The sequence below is a fragment of the Sordaria macrospora genome, chromosome 3 (assembly GCF_033870435.1).
Source record: "Sordaria macrospora chromosome 3, complete sequence".
In the NCBI taxonomy this organism is placed as follows: Eukaryota; Fungi; Ascomycota; class Sordariomycetes; order Sordariales; family Sordariaceae; genus Sordaria; species Sordaria macrospora.
This window is the reverse complement of record NC_089373.1, coordinates 4,292,958-4,311,753: the sequence shown is the minus strand read 5'-3', so window position 1 is coordinate 4,311,753 and position 18,796 is coordinate 4,292,958. Positions and strand designations below refer to the sequence as shown.

Genomic DNA, 18,796 nt, shown 5'->3' with positions numbered 1-18,796 from the left:
CGGCCTTTTCACAGCTTAAAGTCAACGTTGGTCTTTTCCCACCCAAAGGCTGTCGGTTCCAGTGCAGCCACCTTCTCCGTCAACTGGATCTTTAGAGTCCGGGACCTCTCCGTGCACAGCTCGTACATGGTCGTCAAGTTGAAGAGAAGTGTATGTGAGGTTCGGCCGGAGTCCACCAAGCTCTCAAGCAGATTTTTGCCCTACACCACCAGCATATTCAGTTTAGCAACTCTTGATACGAAATTCAAGTCGAAAGGGCAAGAACTTACCTCTTGCAACCTTCCCACGTAAAGCAAACAGACTCCCCTGTTAACGCCGACCATCTCGTCATCCGACACCTTGCTCAACTCTTCCCACTGGCTCAATGCTTCAGAGTACTTTCCGTCGGCCATATCGCACAAGGCATTCATGATCCTCTCTGTCATATCATCCGAAGGGCCTTCGCTGCCCTCGGCGGGCTTCACACACTTCCTCGCAGCATCAACGTCTCCGAGATGTAGCCACAACAAGGCTCTCGCCATCTGCATTTTACCGCTGCTGCTATCAGTTTCCTTCAAAGAAGCCAGGTGTTCCACTGCCCCCTTCAGGTCATCCATCTCAACCAGTACGCCGGCGACCCTGACGCCCAGATCGTTTAGCCTTTCTCTCCACAGCTGCTTCTCCGAGTTGTCGTGCTTGGCTGCCGCCTCGGCCAACCGCAGGCGTGCCTCCCTGGCCAGGTCGTAGTAGCTCATTACCGCACGCCTCTGGTCGGCGAAGCTCATAGCTTGCAACCGGACCGCCAAGACACGCAGCTCCCAAGGAATCAAGTTGTGGCCTGTCGCATCAATGTAGAAGGCAGCATTGAGATCCTCTAGAGCTTTGACCTCCTGAGTGGCAAGAACGGTAGCGTCAATAAGGGTGAGGCAGGCTAAGCGGACATAAAACAAGGAGAGGATGAGGGCATGGTCAACCGGGTCCGGAGCAGGAGCACCATTGGCCCCAGTGAGTGCCTGGGCGGCAGCAACAGCGGCGGCCCGGAAGTGGCCACCTGCAAGGAGATTGGGGATGGGTATGGAGGCCGAGGGTTGTTTCACAGACTGGCGGAACGGAGGCGGAACGTTGAGGGGAGTCAGTTCATGGTAGATGTCAGGACGGAGGAGGTGGGAGAAATCGGGTGGAGGGCGCGGAGCCCCGCGTCCGTAGGGAGCGTCACCACCGGGGCCAGGGGAGGTGGACATGCGCGGACTGGGACCGCCAACCGGAGATAGGGACAAGGGCGGCAGTTGACGGCGAGAGTGGGGCGGGGCGGGGGAGTGGGCCGCCGGGGATCGGGGGAGAAGTGGAGAGCCGGGGACGGGAGTCTTGGGCTGGTGTCCGTGTCCGCCGGGAATCGTGTGAGGTTGTTGCTCCGCGTGTACTGATGATAGTTGTTGATTGGCCTGTTGCTGAGGGGGCAGGAGAAGGGATGCAAGAGGGGTACTGCTGCCGCTGTCAGTCGACGTCCTGGGTATCAGATAAGGGTCAAGGCTATGAAGACTCACTCATCGACGTCAAGCGGGCCTTTGGTAGAGGAGCGTGGGCGCGTGGCTAAGACGAGAGATGACTTGTCAGTCTGATGTTTTGTCGAACTGGTGGATGAGCAGCAAGAGGTCTGAGCCATCTGCCGACCTGCTCTTGTCGATCCTTTCACCCATCTGACCGTTTCGGTATCTAGATAGGCGAGATAGGGTAGAGATTCTCCTTACCTTTTACGGCTGAGCGCGTCCTCTGATGCCCTTTCGGATGCTGTGATGATGACTCCTGATCCATGGTGATGAAGAGGCCCAAATCAGATGATTGGTTGGGACAAGAACTAGTGGTATTTGTGATTGCGTTCGGCCGCAGTGGTCAGTCAGTTGCCTTTCGACAAATTGCCTTCAAGTGGAAGTTTGACGGTGGTGAAATGGAGATCGATTTGAGGGTTGAGGGTTGTTGGTGATGTGATCATTCCAAGGAATACCGTGGCGGGGAGCAAGGTGAATTCCTATTGGGGCGGTTGTTAGCGAAATTAACAGAGTTGGTGGTCACTACCCCTACTTCTGTTCTCTTTTGTTAATTCGCCTAACACGCCCGTCTCTTGATAGGGCGTGCGCCCAAAGCGCTCGGGTACGGGCACCTAGACTTAGTTGCCCGGCCCACTGAATGATGGGCGACAGGGTCAGGGAAGGACGGGAACCCCCGGGACAAGTGGACTGTGGAACAGATCCCTTTTCGACTTCCAACCATCACTGCTGCCCTGCCTCTATTTTAATGGTACACCATCTCGTCAACAACTCACTTCCTTCTTGGTTCTTAGCATCAAGTACCATTGCTGATCGCCGCACATGTCAAGATCAAAGGTCCCCGAGTGCCACGTTTCTCAACGGCTTCTATTGGCCGGCCCCCTTCTCACCTCCGTAAGTCCTCTCTAGATGTATCTAACCCTTTCTCCATATGAGGAAAAGACTCTCGCCGCCAACAAGTCTTGATGAAAACAAAAGACAGCCTGTCGTCGACCCTGAAGGTCCTCAAGCTCACCACCAGTATGTCTTCTCGCGTCCCGGCTGGCGACCTTGGATGATGTGCTCGGCGAGCACCGGCCACCGGGCACGGATCCGTTCTGGAGTTCAGTTCCGATCCGGGCCGGGCAACCCCGGAACCCACAACTTCAAGCTTTCAGGTTCGCCACCTGGCTACCTATTGGTTCACAGCGAGACGAAACCACTCGAGGTTTCATCAAGATGCTGGAAGACCAGGATACTTGCTACATCAAGGGAAGGAGACTCTGGGCCAACCTACCCGACCTCTCCGTGTGCTCTGCTGTTATACCTCCTCGGCAGAGCCTCAACCCAGATCACCGCTTGACCGCTTGCCCAGAATGTTGCGAGGTGCCGTCAGGAAAAACACGGAGGAACATGTCTCAAAAAAAGGCCAACTTTTCTCCGGCTCCTCGGGTTTCTTTGCTAGGCTCAGGAACAGCTGATCCGTTCGCATATCTCACGGAGGCCCGTACTTATCATCACCTTCTCCTTGTTGGCTGATTACTTGTTGGTGGCCCATTAATTATGCAATGTGGCACCATGGTAGAATCCGGGTGTTGGTTCACAACATTTCTAGACCCGTCTCATTTCCTTTGGATACTTCATTGCTTCTTCCAGCCTCTATCCCCTGTGAATACACTTGGGCAATTTCACCCCATGGGGATAGACCCGACGAGGGTGACGCAAGCGAGGAGCAATGTTCAAAAATACGAATCATGACATAGAGTCTGCAGCTGTTAAGCTTTGGGCACATCTCGGTCACAACTTGGGGACTAGTGCCGAACCCCTGACGTTGACAGGCCAAGCTCTGTGGCTGTTGTCATTTCTTGACCGTCCTTACCTAGCTTTTCCCCCATGAGAATGAATAAGCTCTTGGGCTTGTTCTTGCCCATCCATTCCGGTGGATAACACTATCCCAGCACCAGGTTGGTTTATGATCTTCAGCCCTTCCCCCGTCCTCGCCTCCGCCTACTTTGGTTGACCTTTCACTCGACATGGATAATCTTACAACGACTGCAACCACACAACATCATATACGACGAGTTCTCTACGAGACCTCCCGTCCAGATGGCCGGATTTCTGATTCCACCGTGGTACAAACCGTATGAGCCAACGGAAGCCGACCTCATCTTGGCGACCTTCGTCTGGGGCTTCACCTTTGCCCTTGCTATATGTGTATTCGCCAAGGGGGTGAAGCAGACACACCGATGCTTCCGACGTTGCCACTTCTGGAACCCCTATATCATCATGGTCTGGGTAGAGTGGGCAGCATGCCTCGGTGTCGCTGCCAGCAGCTGGTTGTTTCTAAGAGGTGCCATTCAACCAAGGTACGCTCAGCTACCTAACCATCAATATTTTAGTCCTCCTGGATGTCTGTTAATGCAATCAGGAGCTTTTGCTGACATAAAAGATGATACCATAAAGTTTTTGGTACTTTTTTACGTTGAGTAAGTCATATTCCCAACATCCTATTGGTGCATATGTTGTAGGTCTTGGATGCAAGCGTTAACGTATCACTCACCGTCCATCTATGTACTAGTCGTTACTTGGACCATCAAGGTGCGTAAACGTTTCCCTTTCCTGCCCTTACGCTGAAAATGACTGGACTGACCATCTCTCCATCTCTCAGACTCAGTGTCTTATGCAAATTCTTACAAATCGGATTTCGCTCATCCTCTACAATCCTGAGAAGGCCAGAAAGCTCAAGGTCAGCATCTTCCTGGCCATCGCCGTCATCAACGTCAGCGTCTTCATTGTCTGGATTCCTGCTCGTCTCCAACTGAGCGAGAAGTGGATGCGCGTCAACGATGTCTGGGACCGATTGGAAAAGGTCCTGTTCATAGTCGTCGATGGCGGCCTCAACTACTACTTCATGTGGCTTATCAAGTCGAAATTGGTCGCCAACGGGTTGACCAAGTACAAACTCGTGTACAGATTCAATCTGTTCATGGTCTTCATTTCACTCTCGCTTGATGTAAGCATCATTCTTTTTCCTCGCATGCCAACCCACGATGCATGTGCTAACGATTCCATTTCGATAAACAGGCTCTGATCATCGGTCTCATGTCTCTTGACAACGACGCACTCTATGTCCAAGTTCATCCGCTAACCTACATGGCCAAGCTCTACATTGAGATGAATATTGCCGAATTCCTCGGTAAGATCCTCAAGCAATCCAATCGTCGGCGCAGCTGCTTTCCCCTGTCGAATGACTGCGGCACTCCCAATACGTGTAATGGTTGGCAGCCCGACCTCGAAGCGGCCGGCAACCCACACGACCACATGTTCAACCGCGAATGGCGGAACTCCAAGGACCAATTCCACGTCAAGCAATCTGGCGGGCAAATGCACCCGCTGAACATGGATCTCTTGACGGGCGGGGAGAATAGTCCTGATCGTACAGACATGTGGGGTGGGGTTCATGGGGCTGTATTGTACGACGTCCGCGCGGAAAAGAAGGACGAAGTAGGGGAACCATCGACACCAAGCGAAGTTCACGTCAGAGATCCGCCATGGCCGACAGTGGAAGTTAAAAGGAGATCGAGTAGTTCGGACGAGATGAGACATCCAAGACAAAAACGACCCCGGATGCAGCGCGTAGAGACCTGTGCCGGCTACGACGATGGGGACGACAACAGCGGAGATACAACTGTGGATGGGCGGCGTGCGAACCGTTGTCTTTCACAGGACTATTCGAATGCGAGGCGCAAGCGGGACAGTGGAGCCGAAACAGAGATGGACACTGATGCACTGATGCAAGGAGCGGCCCAAGGGACAAAAACTTACAGTGACCATGAAGAGGGAGGATGACAATGGCTTCAAAGACTTGGTTCAGGTCTAGGAAAGCTGGGAATCCCAAAGCCATGCTGTAAGATTAGCAGAATGGATTCGGGCTCACGATAAGAAAGGGGTGTACTGAGCATTCTTCGCCAACAAAAGACTGGTTACCCGATCCTACTTTTACACAACAACATCTCCGGACACATGACGTCGATGCGACAAAACCCGGGTACATCAACAACTTACTATGCCTCGAGGTGTTTTGCACTACCCTTGCCGAGTCCTCATCTTGTCTTTCACCACTTTGCATTCTTGTGCAATGGTAGTTCCCGCGGAAACACCAAGTACTCTTGAAAGTCACCCCTTGCAACGTTACCGACAGGCATCAAACTCGAGATTGCTAGTGCTATCACAGCCCCGAAACTCGACGGGAATCATGGTTCATTTACCTTGAGTTTCACAATATCCATACTGTCAGGTTGTTGAGTGCCATCGATTCCATAAAGGGGAGCACTACTGCAAGGGGTCAAGAGCTCTCCATGGTGTCACTACAACTTGAGAGCCAGATATGAAGCGTGGCACATGTTTTTCACTGTTACATGTACATATGTTACGGTAGAACAAAAATTCAATGATCAACTGTGTGCCCTAGAACAAATAGTTGTGGTCACTTGGTCCCTTGCCGATTGATAGACTGTAACGGTGGACACTTGCCTTCCCTGACACCCAACGTTAGACAGGAATACAAAAGAGACTAGCAAAGCTGAAGTGCAGGAGATCCATGGGGAAACATTGCGGGGAGAGGGACGAAGAAAATGGTGATGGGAGAGTGAGTCTTGCCCTTCATTGCCTGATTAGCGAGATTGTGGTCGAGCTAATGCTTCGCATTCGCTTGGTCAAGATAGCTACACCAGAGACACGCAGTGTTGGACGGTCTAGGCTTTACAAATCTCTTTTGCCACCGTCGTATATCTCTCGTGAAGGGAGATTCAGATCCTGCAGGCAGCCTTCTCGTGGCATCTACCGAACTAAACAAGTTGACTCGGACAGTTTCAGGTGGTGCACGACAAGAAAGCTTAGCTCGACAATATAAATAGCAAGGTCGAATCAACCAGCACATGGCATCAATGGTTCTAGATCAGCCTTTTCATAACTCACGTGTCAGTTGTTGCAATCTGATCTGATATACAAGAGGCTCGCGGCCTGGCATTCCATTAACATCAGTTCATGTGCATTCTATCCTCTCTTGTCCGGAGCCCGCTTCCCAAGACAACTTCGATGTCTGTCTTCCATCTCATTTCCATTCCATCGGGGGGAGGAGCGCGTGTTAGAATGTGTTACGTGCCAGCGTCACGGGTATCACGTCGTTGCAAGAACAACGTGCGATCCAGACTCGAAGAAAGAGGGGAAGGGCGACAGAGTCGAAAACGAACTCGAAGTTTGAACGGAATTTTAATTCACGTAAATATCAGGTACTCTACGGGCCTTCCTTACGTGACGAAAGTGAGGAGCAGGAAGGACTGAGTAGAGGCTTATATCTCGGACGATCTGCCACTGACCGCACCTTCCTTGACCGGATCGAAACCCAGGCTGCAGCTTCACCTTCCAGTATTCCATCCCAAGTCGTGCCTTCCGCAACCTTCCAAATTAGAGAACCGTTGCTGGATGAGCCGCAAGATTCTGCCTGTCCCTCCCGCTTCTGTTTTCAATTCACTTCGTCTTCCATTCACTTGCCCATGGTGGTTGCCCCCTTCCACCATCTTCCACCGACCCCTCGTGGGGTTCAACCCTTTCCAGCCCTTCCCGTCGTCCTCCATCACCACCAAGGGGACTCGCTTTCTCTCCTCAAAACAACACACAACACCGCAAAACTCAACCATCTCTTGAGCGCACGACCACTCTTTCCTCGTCGAAGATGTACTCGTCTTCGATGCTCGCCGCACTTTTTGCGCTCGTCAACTCCTTGCCCGGTGCGACTGCGGGCTTCTCGCCGGGTTCCAACGGCAATGTCGCCATCTACTGGGGTGAGCAGCTTCTTCCAATCGACAAGGCGCACAATCCGTCAATACTCGAGGACCGAAAGAGCTAACCATGGGATCAATTGTCGCAATACAGGTCAGAACTCTGGCAATGTTCCTGGCGCTCAGCAGCGTCTTGTCTACTACTGTCGTAGTACGTATCACCTTCCCTTCAATTTGATTCGAAATTGGGCCAAATCACCTTCCTGTCACTCATCTGACACTTGAGATTCACAGACACCAACGTCAACACCATTCCTCTGGCGTTTCTCACTGTGATCAAGGATGGTGATGTCAACTTTGCAAATGCTGGTGATAACTGCACCACTTTTCCTGGCGGAATTCTGAAAAATCGGTGCCCTCAGATAGAGTAAGTTCCCTACCTTCCCAATCCACTCTTCGCTCACAGGAAGACCAAAGCTCTAACCACCGCTTTGAACACACAGGGAGGACATCAAGATCTGCCAGTCCCTCGGAAAATCAATTCTTCTCTCCATCGGCGGTGCTACATACTATGAGGCCGGCTTCAATTCCCCGGACGAAGCCATCAACGCGGCCGACCGTATCTGGGCCATGTTCGGCCCTGTTTCGAGCAGCTCAGACAAGCGCCCCTTTGGCAGTGCTGTGATTGATGGTTTTGATTTCGACTTTGAGTCCCCCGCCGGGCAAATCGTCCCCTTCGCCACTCGCCTTCGTTCCCTCATGGACTCCGCCGCAGCCACTTCCGGCAGAAAGTTCCTCTTGAGTTCCGCGCCGCAATGCCCCTTCCCAGACCTCGCTAACAACGACCTCCTGCGCAATGTGGCATTTGACTTTGTCTCGGTGCAGTTCTACAACAACTACTGCGGTGTCCATACCTTCCAGTTTGGCGCCCCGAACCAGAACAACTTCAACTTCGACACTTGGGACAACTGGGCCAAGACAGTCAGCAAGAACCCGAATGTCAAGATTCTCGTCGGAGTCCCAGGCGGCCAGTCGGCTGCGGGCATTGGTTATATTTCTGGAACCGCCCTGACCAACGTCATCAAGTACTCGCAGACCTTCTCGAGCTTTGGCGGCGTCATGATGTGGGATATGACCCAAGTCTGGCGCAACACCGGCTTCCTCGACAGCGTTGCCGCGGCCCTGGGCTCAACTGGCGGAGACGGTGGTGGCGCAGCCCCGCCTGTTGTGACTACCTCAGTGTCTACTCCTGCTACGACTGCTTCCACACTCGTAGTTCATACTGCCACTACCTGGGTTACGGTTACGGTCTGGGTTACAGCCACGGTCAACGGTCCCTCCGCGACTACCATGAGCACGTCGACTACGACCTCTTCGGCTAAGAGCACAACGGTTGTGTCTGCGCCTACTCAGGCTGCTGGACTGGTCAACCAGTGGGAACAGTGCGGCGGCAAAGACTATAAGGGTCCGACTTCTTGCCGGGCTCCTTATAGCTGTGTCAAGGTCGGTGACTGGTGGTCGCATTGCAACTGAGGGTTGAGCGCTTTACTTTTGCTTCTCAGCAAAAGTAAGTAGTCGATGTGGCAGCCGACGCTAATCGTCGAGGGTTTTAGCTTTGCTTCTCTGCAAAGTGAATCGTCGATGTGGCAGTCGACAGCCTGTGGGTTTGGCACATAAATCTCCCGATCATCTCGGATCGATATCGGCGGGCGTTGAGTGGACATTTTCTATTGCACATATCCAACTGTTCTATACTCTCTTTTGTTCATATTCCTGTACATATACCATCATCTTCCCGTTTGGTCAGCTCTTTAAGCACTCATGGTACGGCTTTCAAAAGCTTTCATGCTTATATTGAGAGTGATCAAGAAACTCGGGGAGGTCACCAGCTTCGTCTCTTATTCGGATTTCTTGCTTTCCTTGCTCATAATGCTAGGAGCATTATGTTGTATTGTTCATTCATGATTCGCGGCAAAGCTTTAGCTGCCAGATAGAGTTCGGGATGTGGGAGGGCGGGCCATGTCACAATAAGAGCTTATTATGACGACGATTGATCCATCTTCCTGACGTCCATTTAGCCTAGGCTATAGGTTTCACTTTGACAATTTTCTTCTCAACCACAACACATTGATGTTCCTGCATGGTGCCGAGTTATGCCAGTGCCGTGAGATTTCCTGTTCCGGGCAACGGAGCACTCGTGCATCGAGAGAGTACATTGTGCTCTGCTAAGGACGAGCGGAGAAGTTTATCCCGCGTCTCTCCCAATTAAGTTCGCGGCCTCTCATTGATGCGATGTTATTGACTGTGATTGCGTGTCGCAACCTTGACCATGAAATGTTCCAGGAGTTCCGGATACCTAACCCAAGGTTTTGTTGCAACGGAAGAGGAAATAAGCTCAACATCCTAGAATGAGCTTACGACTACCGTTACAGCCACCCCGCGTTTCCCCGGATTGGACCCAGGAAGTAAAAAACGGTCTAGACTCAGATGTCAAGTAAATCTGAACTTGGCGAGACCAAAATGCTGCTGACTATGGTCGATTTACCGGCACTTGATGGATGGTAAGCGACCCAAGACTTGACTACCGGACTAAAGGTTGCTTGTACGGACTTTACTCCGTGAACTTCTGGAGTTTCTTTCGAAGCCAGTACACAGATGTGTTCAAACGAGACCTCGGATCGCGAATTGCGATCATTGAATCATATGAGTGCGGTATGGCATAGCAGCGGTGCTAACCAGGCTCGTGGCGCACAAGAAACGGGGAAAATCTTTCCAGAGCCAGGTCGCATTATGGGAAGTAGAGTGAGTGTAATAAGAAAGAGCGGCAGGCGGTTGCAAAAAAAGCGGAGAGCCCAATGAAAATGAACATCACGACATACATTCAACCGATCCCACCACCTACCCCGGTTGCAACGGGGGATATTTGATCTCTCGTCTCACCGTGTTAATCTCATTACTGACCTGGCATTTTGAGTTGCTTAGATGACGTGGACGCGGCAGGAAGTAATCTAACTTTTGCCCGGAGTTCGATAGATTAACGACCATGGTTTATTGAAAACTGAATGGCGGCCGGCCGGAACCACTTTAGCCTCTTCATATTGTGTTTCATGCACACCTACCTACCTCTTGCTCAACCCATTCGACATCGTGAGTAAAGATGGCGGTATTAGGGTGCAATAGAAGGTATTGCAAGGTGAAGAACGGCTCGGGGATGGAACCGCAAGCAAACCGGCGATGACTACCCTTTTCGGCGTTGCATCTACACATACATTCTCTGTTTTTGCGTCCGTCCGGTTGACGATGCTTCCTCCGGCTCTCAGAGGTCAGTCATAGGTAGCTGTTAGGTGGGCAAGCCAAGCTGCCATGGCTATGGTGAATGAACAGGATGTGACCTGTTCGCCATCGCTTACAGAGTGCAGCCGGGCGTTTCGGTATCATATATCAGAGCTCACCAAAAAGACCAGAGAAGACTCACTCACCTCGACGAGTATATAACCCCTTCAGGAACCCCCCAAAGACAAGAAGATTTCTATCCAGCAGACTCAAGCTCATCAAGCCAAAGTAGTCCCACCAGCCAAGCCATCATCCAACCCAGCACTTACTTACCTACCACATAAACAAACCCAGAAACACTCATAAGAATGACCCGCATCCTGCTCACCCTCCTCGCCACGGCCGCCGCCTTCCAGCAAGTCCTCGGCGCCCCCGTCGCCCAGGTGGAAAAGCCCACCGGCACCCTTCCACTCCCGTCTCTGCCCCCCAAGCCCACCGGCACCCTTCCAGCCCCAAGCTTGCCACCTAAGCCAACCCGCCCTCCCAAGCCGACCCACACGCACTCGGCTCCCTCTCTCCCTCCTCTCCCCCCCAAGCCGACCGCCACCGTCCCGGTCCCGAGCTTGCCTCCCCTGCCCACCGTCAGCTTGCCGCCCAAGCCTACCGGTCCCCCGCCCAAGCCGACCGTTACTGCTTCGGTGACTGTGCCTGTGCCGCCGAAGCCGACCGTCACTGGCAAGCCGCCTAAGCCCAGCCATAGCAGCAAGTCGCCGAAGCCTACCCCTACTGGGCCTCCTAAGCATGATGACTAAATTGGTGGAGTGTGACTGGAGACTAAGGACAACCTGAACTTCTAAAGGTCGTGAGGGGGAACGGGATGGGGAATGCCGGGTGATGATGAGGTTTGTGATGGGCTTGGTTGAGATTCGAAGGCAGGTCGAAAAGGAATGGAAGGCAATGATGGAATTCGATTGCTTGCGGGGCTAGGGACGGTCTTGAGGTATTGCCGACATGAATCCGGATCCGGATCCGGGTTTAGTTCGGCGCGCGACACGAGGCACTAAATCGGGGGCGGGGACGGAGTGAAGCCTCGGGTCATGGGTATGGTCGGTTGAACCGTTGACGGTATCCTTCGTACAGCTGTTCCAGATTGTCGAGTTTCCGATTTGTCTGTGTGTTCATATTTCGCTTCTAAGGAGGATCAGTATTGTGAATTGAATTACTGAACACCCCAAAACTTATTTTGTTGTAGACCGCGGTTGACTCCATGTTTGTGACTGTGAGAGAGTGGTGATGCTTGAGAGCTTGAGCCATCGGTCCAAACATCCACCGCTTATGCTCCATTTTGGACTGCCGTGTGCTCGACGGGAACTTCAACCAGCGCGCAGTCAACTAGATTTCATAAGCAAATTAATGCAACGGAACCCCGAAAATACCGAGTATCATGTTTGGTGCTTCCATGACCGTCGAGTGTCACTATCCGAGATTGACCACGAACTGCTGTTTTGCCGGTCACGAGACACTGGCCCAAGCTCAACTTCGACCATCATCGTCCAGAAGTTCCGAATGAGATCGCGCGTGGTAGAGCAGGCTTGCCAACCAAAAGAATCCTAAAAAAGATCCCCCAGCGTCCGGGATATGTGATGAAGAGATCCGGATAACCCGGGGTAAGGAAGCCATTGTCATGAAGACTCGCCGGGAGCTTCGTCGCCCATCAGTTGTGTTGTGTACCCTAACCCTACTTGAAGCGCCCTAGGCCTTCGGGTGGAGCTCTTGATTGTGACGATGATGATGGGCACTATGGCAATTGCTAAAATTGCTTCAGTTCGCCCCAATATCGTGACCTGAAAAATCTCACGTTCAGCTTGAACATTTGAGAACCACGAGGCGGACGGAGGGAAATGGGGAGGAGGCCATGCAGATGCGCACTACGCGCGGGGATAGCGGAATTTTCAATATCGTAAAAGGCGGAATCGTGTCAAATTGCTTCATGCGATGCGTTATCCAACGAACTGACATTTGCGCAATGCGGACAATGCAAACCGCAAGTATCATGTGCAGCCTGACGTCCTCGCATCTTGCATGTAAGAGCTGTAAATGTAAGCATCATGGCCATGTGCCCCGTATTCTTCTCAGGCTCTCAGCAGATGCCATCATGCGAAGGTAGCTTTGAGCATGGAGTTGTGACCTGTCAATCGGCCGGTTCCGAAGTCTCGACTGATCACTTTACGTCCAAAAGGAGAGCGGTGGACGTCAACGGCGACGATCGTCAGAAACCGTCAATTCTCCGGTGGACCCTTTGTTATAGTTTGGAACCCTGAAATCCTGAAAAGTCAGGAAGATTTGGACCCTTTGTGCCGTTGGTTCAGCGCCAAGACTTACATCATCACCGCTTGGCGGCGGTGACGACGTTGTTGACGAAGGAGGCACTGGGGTCCGGAAGAAAGCATGGCAGTTAGCGTCGGTTGTTGGAAATTGTTAGGGGCAGTGAGTGGATCGCGGACTTGTCAATAAGAAGTGGAAACCCCCCCAAAAAAACACCATGGCCGAGGACCATCGTGAGTGATGGCGGTGGCCGGTGGCTGCCTCCTCCATGGCGTGGCTACGACGATGATCACGACGGACGGAGACAACGGGGAACGGAGAGAATTCAACACCGACTGTCGCTGGGGGAGGCCCGTGAGGCTTTTACGAGAGGCAGTTCACGAGGTGAGGTCCACCTCCACATCCAGCTCGCTCGGTTTTTGTCGGGGTCTCCGCGAGTCCGTTTGAAGCCGAGCTTGTATCGAGCTTCGGGCGACGTGTTTTCTCGAAGTTGCCAGTTGCCGTGGAGATTTGCCAGACGTTCACCGCAACCGCTGGGCGTCGGGAGGGAGAGACGGGAAAGCAAGAAATGAATAGGGGTCTTTGTTGACACTTCCCGAGATCGTGAGCGGGATTGTTTAGATTGAGATGTGCCCCAGATCGTACAGATGCTAAAATGGCTTTAAAATCAATGGCACGATTCTCGACCCAATCTGCGACTCTTGTTTCCGCCCGCCCATTGACAGATTTCCCCGGACCCCGCGCCAATCCGAACGGTCCGTCCGTTCCTTGCACCTTCTCTCACATGCAAGTTTGGAATGTGGCTTCATTCTGTCCAAAACTGGGCGCATGCGCCCGGGCAGCGGCACAGTCTGGCAGCTGACATATGTCGGGCAATGGCCAAGCGCCGCAGCCGTCTGGGGTACGTGCAGCTGGCAGCCGCGGGACACTCCGGGGCATTCGGCTTTGCGTTTGGGTGTCGTCCCTCGGCTTGCCACTTACACCAAGCTGCCTGGCCGCTGCTGTCCCCCACAATGTACGACAGCCCCTGACCAATCAACCGACGGAAATAAGGACCACCAGCCAGTGAACGTCTGGGGATGTGTCTGGGCAATCTGGGGAGAGGCATGTTCGAGCATCTGGCAAATGACATGTCTGGCATGGACGACAATGGAGGGGTGAAACTGAACGGCCAAACAGTTTGAACGAGTGGGAAGGCAGAGACGGGCTGGATGGGAATAATAAACAGCTGGTGAGACCACCCTTCTAACCTGATCACCCCACCATGGGATGCCCTCGGATGGCTTCCATGCCACCATGATGAATGATCTTACGGCTCCCCTTCGGTTGACAGGCCTACTTTTCCACTTGCATATGCAAAAAAGCCCTGGTGGTGTTGCATCCCATATTGGCTACCCAACCCACACTCTCTCTCACACACACACACACACCCTCATGCCGAAGGGGCAGAAGGAGGCCGACGAGGATACATATACCTGACTCGCGCCTATTACAAGGAGAGAAAGGGTGACCGCTGAACCATCAGAGCATCTTCTACCCCCTGGCGACCCAAAGTGTTCCCAATCTCGTTGTTCAACTCCGCAATCCGATCTGCAATCTGCCCTGCCTTGGCCCTTTTGGGATCTCCGCTTCCCCACGCTATCTCTCTTCATTGCTCCAGCACAGCTCCAGTTCGCTCGAATCCTCCGCGTGCTACGAGCTAGGCGTGCCGTGAACAGGTATCCACCGGACGTCAACAATAGACCCATCTTGGAAATATATAAGAAGACGTCACTCCCCCCTTCTTTCTCGAAAGGAAGAGATCATCACCATCACCGTCATCATCCATCGATATATCAACACCTACATCCATCTACTCGAGCTCAAGACGCCTCAGTCACCTATAATAACAATAACAAAAACATCACAACAACAAACAACATCATCTACCACAGCAGTCAACAACAAGCTTATACTAGCGCCGTCGACTGCCTCTTACACCAAGTAACCAATAACAACTCAAATCAACAACACCAACAACCAAAAACTTAAAATGAACCGCCAGCAACCTTCCCGTCTCCTCACCACCTCGGCTCGCGTATACCCCAGCGCCCTCCCCCACCTCTACCAAGCCTCCAACAAATCCTCCAAGGGTCTCAAATGGTTAGTTTTGGTCCCACTTGCCCGCAAACCACCATGTATCTCACTAACACATTTCACTTCGTAGGCTTCCGCCCCTAGTAGGCATCCTCGCTGTCGGCTACGGCATCACCACCTTCCGCGAAATTCAAATGGAAAAGCGGGTAGCCGCCATGGAGCAAGCCGAGCTCGAGAGGCGGCGTCGCGCCAACATGTTGGCGGACGCCTACGGCGACCGCGGCAGCCTTGAGGAGCTGGAGCGGGCTGTTAGGGCTTATGAGGCTCAGCAGAGGCAGTGAGCGAGTCTCACTTCTGCTGCTGTTTCGCGACCGACACTCTTTTTTTTCTCGACACAACGACGAACTGAGTGACTGAGGCGACAACTTGAGCAAAGCTTGAGCCGATTTCATGAAATGATTTTATGACGAATCTGGAGTTTTTACGGAGAGATGGAGTTTTTCGGCGTTTTTTTTTTTTTTTTTTTTTTTTTTTTGGTTTCCTGGCACGGAGTTTGCCCTTTTAGGATATCACGGGAAACGGGGGGTTCATGCATCAGCGTCAGAAGCATTGCCTTTGCGCATCATCTGAACCATGCGATTTTGGAATTTTTTTTTTCAGGGGACATTTGGAGGATTGGGATACCCACGGGTATTGTTTTTGCTTTGTCATTTGGAAGGAAGAAAGGCGTGAGAAGTCACAATGGCCGACGCCTGGTTATCCAGCATCATCAGGATTAAAAATGGGAGGAGTAAAGGGTGAAAAGCTGAGCGAAATGCCCATCGCCGGCCTCTTGCGCCCCAAGCTGCCTCCTCATTTTATTCATCTTCATTTTCGATGTGTTAGTAGTTTATACATTGCCCAAAGTTTTGAGGGCGTGAAATATCTAAACATTTGAATGAACAAGACGACTGCTTCCATCTTGGTGATTGAATCCGTAGTCTACTTTTCAAAATCATCGCCAAACATCTTGGAAAAATAAAACCTGAACAAACCAGCAGACGAGCTCACCCAAACAAGCTTCAATCATCAACCGATCTTCCCTTCCAACCTCCAACCCAAAACCCCATGGAGAGCCAAGAGATGATTCCCCCCCCCCCCCTATTCGTTTACCCCGACCTCCCAAGCGACTCGGTCCTTAAATCCGAGACCCAGCCGAGCGTAACTACGGGCGAAAAGGTACGGAGGTACGGAGACACTCTCCGAGGCGCAGCAAATGGAGTTACATCCACTCCTGTACTTCCCTATGGTCCTATGAAAGTATCAAGCCATTGCCCACTCCATCTCGAACCACGCACGCAGGCAGGCACGGCAGACAATTGAGAAAAGAGAGGTACCCCACCAAAGTGGTGAAAAGAATACAGGTTACCCACTTATTTTTGTATGGCAACTGGTAACCCGAATTGCTTTCACCACCTGCCCACGAGCCGAGAGACCGAGCGTTGATAGGAGGATAGGTAGCTAGTGTAGGGGCTGGGCGAGAGGAACGGTAAGTGGCTCGGCTCGGTTCGAAAAGTGGAAGTGCAGTGGGAAGTGAAAAGAAGGGTGGGATGTGTTGTGGAAACAGAAAACAATTCACACCAAACTTCAACCACGATACCACAACACCACGACACCTTACAGCTACACTACAGGATACCGGCAGCAAGCTGTGGACAGTAATCCCGTCCTGTTTTGCCCCTCTCTGTAGTCTGTACACCTACGACGGTCTCCTCCGAGGCGTGAAACCGAGCATCTGCTGTCGTGCCATTACCCTTTTGATCACTTTGAGGGGCGGTTGATGCAGCCACGGGTTACACCGTCACAGACCGGTGCACATCTGGTGAATCTTGCCAAGGTTTACTTGGCAGGAGGACGGTGTTATTGAGATCATGGGTGTGGTGGATAGCGGGGAAGGGAGGGCACGGTGAGGATGGTCATTCATGGGATTGGTGTCTTGACAGTGGAACAGGATATCTGATGCAGGCTGAGTAAGGTAAGTGAGTGATCCTGGCTGTGTCTTTGGTATCAGCGCCAATACTATTTCCGATGAAGGGCTATTCCCAAGATACCGGCCCAGTGGTTGAGGGCATATGCTAACCGTAAAAACATGACATGAAAATTTGGACAAAAAATGAAAAGGGGGAGACCGGGTCTGCTCCACGTACACGACTTCTTCAGCACTCCCTCACCATCATCTCAAAGCCGGCTTCTTCTTTCCTTTCGCCTGCTCCTCCTTGGCAATATCCTCCTCCTCGTCCGACCACTCGCCGTCCTGCTCCATCCTGGCATTGACCTGCTCCTCAGCATCACCAGCCAGTCCCTCGCTGTCGTACATGTCGCTGTCATACGGGTAGTCTTCCATGTCCATATCCTCGTCCTCGTCGTCGCTGTCCTTGCCCTTTCCGCCGGTCGCCTTCCTGTGAGCAGCCTTCTCGGCCTTCTTCTTCTCCACGTTCGCCTTCTGCTGCTTCCTGCGCGCCTCCTTCTCTCTCCTCTTCTGCTCCCACTTCTTCTCCAGCTCCTTGATCTCCTCCTGGGTCTTGTGCACATACTCGTGCCACAACACCTTTCCTGAGCAGATGCCCTCCTCGACCTTGGTCATGCGTAGCCGCATGCGAGGTCCGAGCTCTACCAGCTTTACTGCCCTGCGCTCAACGTTGTCGTTGTGGCCCTCCTCCTCATCCTCAGCAGCCTCTACCGCCGCAATGGCAGCGCGGGCCTTGGCGCTCTTGACCTTCTTCGGGCCTTGGTCCAGGATCTCGATCTCGGCGTCGGTGTCGTATTCACTGCCGCTTGTGCCGTCTGTCATGTAGCCTGAGCCATCCTCTCCACCGATCATGAACTCTGAAATGTCGCGGAGCTTGCCGAGGTTGGGAAGACCGCCTTTCCTGCTCTTGGACTTGATGAGCTTCTCGGCGGCGTTCAACCGCCTAAGGGGCTTGGACATGCCGACGGCCTTTGTTGTGATGGCGTAGTGACGGAAGTTGATGATGAAGGAGCCGTCGTTCTCGGGCGACTTCTCACGGTTGAGAAGTAATACTCTGCGAATCGACTTGAGAGGGGTCTTCTGGGGGTTGATGGGAGGGAAGAGGGACTGGAAGGCGGTCGTTGTGATGGACTCGAGGTGCTTGGGGACCTTGGAGTTGGCGTCGGCATTAGAATCTGTGAAGTTGTTCATGACCAACTAGATTTACACGGTTAGCATGTTCCAGGACGAGAAGGTAGCTTCAAAGTGCGGACAGCAACATACCAATGGGGGAGTGAGATACTCCTTGCCGCCACCCTTGGGATGCCTTTGCGCCCTCCGCACATCTTTTGCGAGAGAGTACTTGTCGACTCTGAAGTTGAATGTAGGGCCCCGGGGAGCAATAGCAAGTCTGAGGTTGGTGTTTCCAGATTCGGATCTGGAGAAGAGCATAAGATGGGTAACGCCCAGAGGACCGCACATGGTAACGTAGTCGCGAAGTCTGTTGGCCTTTCTCTCCTTCAACCTTGTCGCGGTACCGGGCTCCATGACTCTCCTGACATCGGTAGCCAATTGACTGATGCTGGTTCCTACCTCGCCGGCGCCAATGCGAATGACCATGCTCTTGGGATCTTTGCGGTCGGCATGGCCGTTAAGGGCGGCCGAAGACACGGGGTTCTTGGCACCGACGTGGGTTCTCTTCTTGACTCTTTTCCTGGCCATTTTGAATGTGGTGTGGTGATTATGTGTGGGTGGGTGATATGTGTGGTGAAGAAAGAGGTGGTGATGATGATGTTTTTGTTTAAAGGTCTGGATCTGGCAGACTCGAAGAACAGTGCAGAATTGCAAGGCAA

At 52.6% G+C, this 18,796-nt stretch overlaps 6 protein-coding genes across 6 annotated transcripts; 4 read left to right on the top strand and 2 right to left on the bottom strand.

The window, feature by feature from the left end:
• Positions 1-8: 8 nt before the first annotated feature.
• Positions 9-3,451, bottom strand: SMAC4_01102 (uncharacterized protein; the record flags this gene model as incomplete). Its single annotated transcript, XM_066089539.1, has 4 exons — positions 1,728-3,451; positions 1,524-1,569; positions 270-1,461; positions 9-200 (listed from the first exon to the last, which is right to left on the bottom strand). The coding sequence occupies exons 1-4, from the start codon at positions 1,789-1,791 to the stop codon at positions 9-11; spliced, it is 1,494 nt and encodes a 497-aa protein (XP_065946583.1). The 5' UTR covers positions 1,792-3,451.
• Positions 3,452-3,541: 90 nt separating this feature from the next.
• Positions 3,542-5,967, top strand: SMAC4_01101 (uncharacterized protein). The gene is made up of 5 exons (XM_066089538.1): positions 3,542-3,868; positions 3,966-3,988; positions 4,081-4,100; positions 4,171-4,515; positions 4,587-5,967. Exons 1-5 carry the CDS (start codon positions 3,609-3,611, stop codon positions 5,349-5,351), a joined length of 1,413 nt encoding a protein of 470 aa, XP_065946582.1. The 5' UTR covers positions 3,542-3,608; the 3' UTR covers positions 5,352-5,967.
• Positions 5,968-6,643: 676 nt separating this feature from the next.
• Positions 6,644-9,318, top strand: SMAC4_01100 (uncharacterized protein). The gene is made up of 4 exons (XM_003350160.2): positions 6,644-7,345; positions 7,437-7,493; positions 7,577-7,709; positions 7,786-9,318. The coding sequence occupies exons 1-4, from the start codon at positions 7,237-7,239 to the stop codon at positions 8,813-8,815; spliced, it is 1,329 nt and encodes a 442-aa protein (XP_003350208.1). The 5' UTR covers positions 6,644-7,236; the 3' UTR covers positions 8,816-9,318.
• Positions 9,319-10,923: 1,605 nt separating this feature from the next.
• On the top strand, positions 10,924-11,367 carry SMAC4_01099 (uncharacterized protein; the record flags this gene model as incomplete). Its single annotated transcript, XM_003350159.1, has 1 exon — positions 10,924-11,367. One exon carries the CDS (start codon positions 10,924-10,926, stop codon positions 11,365-11,367), a length of 444 nt encoding a protein of 147 aa, XP_003350207.1.
• Positions 11,368-14,393: 3,026 nt separating this feature from the next.
• On the top strand, positions 14,394-15,464 carry SMAC4_01098 (uncharacterized protein). The gene is made up of 2 exons (XM_003350158.2): positions 14,394-15,022; positions 15,087-15,464. Exons 1-2 carry the CDS (start codon positions 14,913-14,915, stop codon positions 15,295-15,297), a joined length of 321 nt encoding a protein of 106 aa, XP_003350206.1. The 5' UTR covers positions 14,394-14,912; the 3' UTR covers positions 15,298-15,464.
• A 1,512-nt stretch (positions 15,465-16,976) lies between these two features.
• On the bottom strand, positions 16,977-18,754 carry SMAC4_01097 (uncharacterized protein). The gene is made up of 2 exons (XM_003350157.2): positions 18,228-18,754; positions 16,977-18,161 (listed from the first exon to the last, which is right to left on the bottom strand). Exons 1-2 carry the CDS (start codon positions 18,663-18,665, stop codon positions 17,169-17,171), a joined length of 1,431 nt encoding a protein of 476 aa, XP_003350205.1. The 5' UTR covers positions 18,666-18,754; the 3' UTR covers positions 16,977-17,168.
• Between the last annotated feature and the right edge of the window lie 42 nt (positions 18,755-18,796).

Coding starts and splice junctions, on each gene's coding strand:
- SMAC4_01101 (XM_066089538.1), top strand. CDS start 3,609: ATGGCCGGATTTCTGATTCCACCGTGGTACAAACCGTATGAGCCAACG. Junction 4,101..4,170: donor TCGTTACTTGGACCATCAAG/GTGCGTAAACGT, acceptor TCCATCTCTCAG/ACTCAGTGTCTTATGCAAAT. Junction 4,516..4,586: donor TCATTTCACTCTCGCTTGAT/GTAAGCATCATT, acceptor TTCGATAAACAG/GCTCTGATCATCGGTCTCAT.
- SMAC4_01100 (XM_003350160.2), top strand. CDS start 7,237: ATGTACTCGTCTTCGATGCTCGCCGCACTTTTTGCGCTCGTCAACTCC. Junction 7,346..7,436: donor CAATGTCGCCATCTACTGGG/GTGAGCAGCTTC, acceptor GTCGCAATACAG/GTCAGAACTCTGGCAATGTT. Junction 7,494..7,576: donor TCTTGTCTACTACTGTCGTA/GTACGTATCACC, acceptor TGAGATTCACAG/ACACCAACGTCAACACCATT.
- SMAC4_01098 (XM_003350158.2), top strand. CDS start 14,913: ATGAACCGCCAGCAACCTTCCCGTCTCCTCACCACCTCGGCTCGCGTA. Junction 15,023..15,086: donor TCCTCCAAGGGTCTCAAATG/GTTAGTTTTGGT, acceptor TTCACTTCGTAG/GCTTCCGCCCCTAGTAGGCA.
- SMAC4_01097 (XM_003350157.2), bottom strand. CDS start 18,665: ATGGCCAGGAAAAGAGTCAAGAAGAGAACCCACGTCGGTGCCAAGAAC. Junction 18,162..18,227: donor AGTATCTCACTCCCCCATTG/GTATGTTGCTGT, acceptor GTGTAAATCTAG/TTGGTCATGAACAACTTCAC.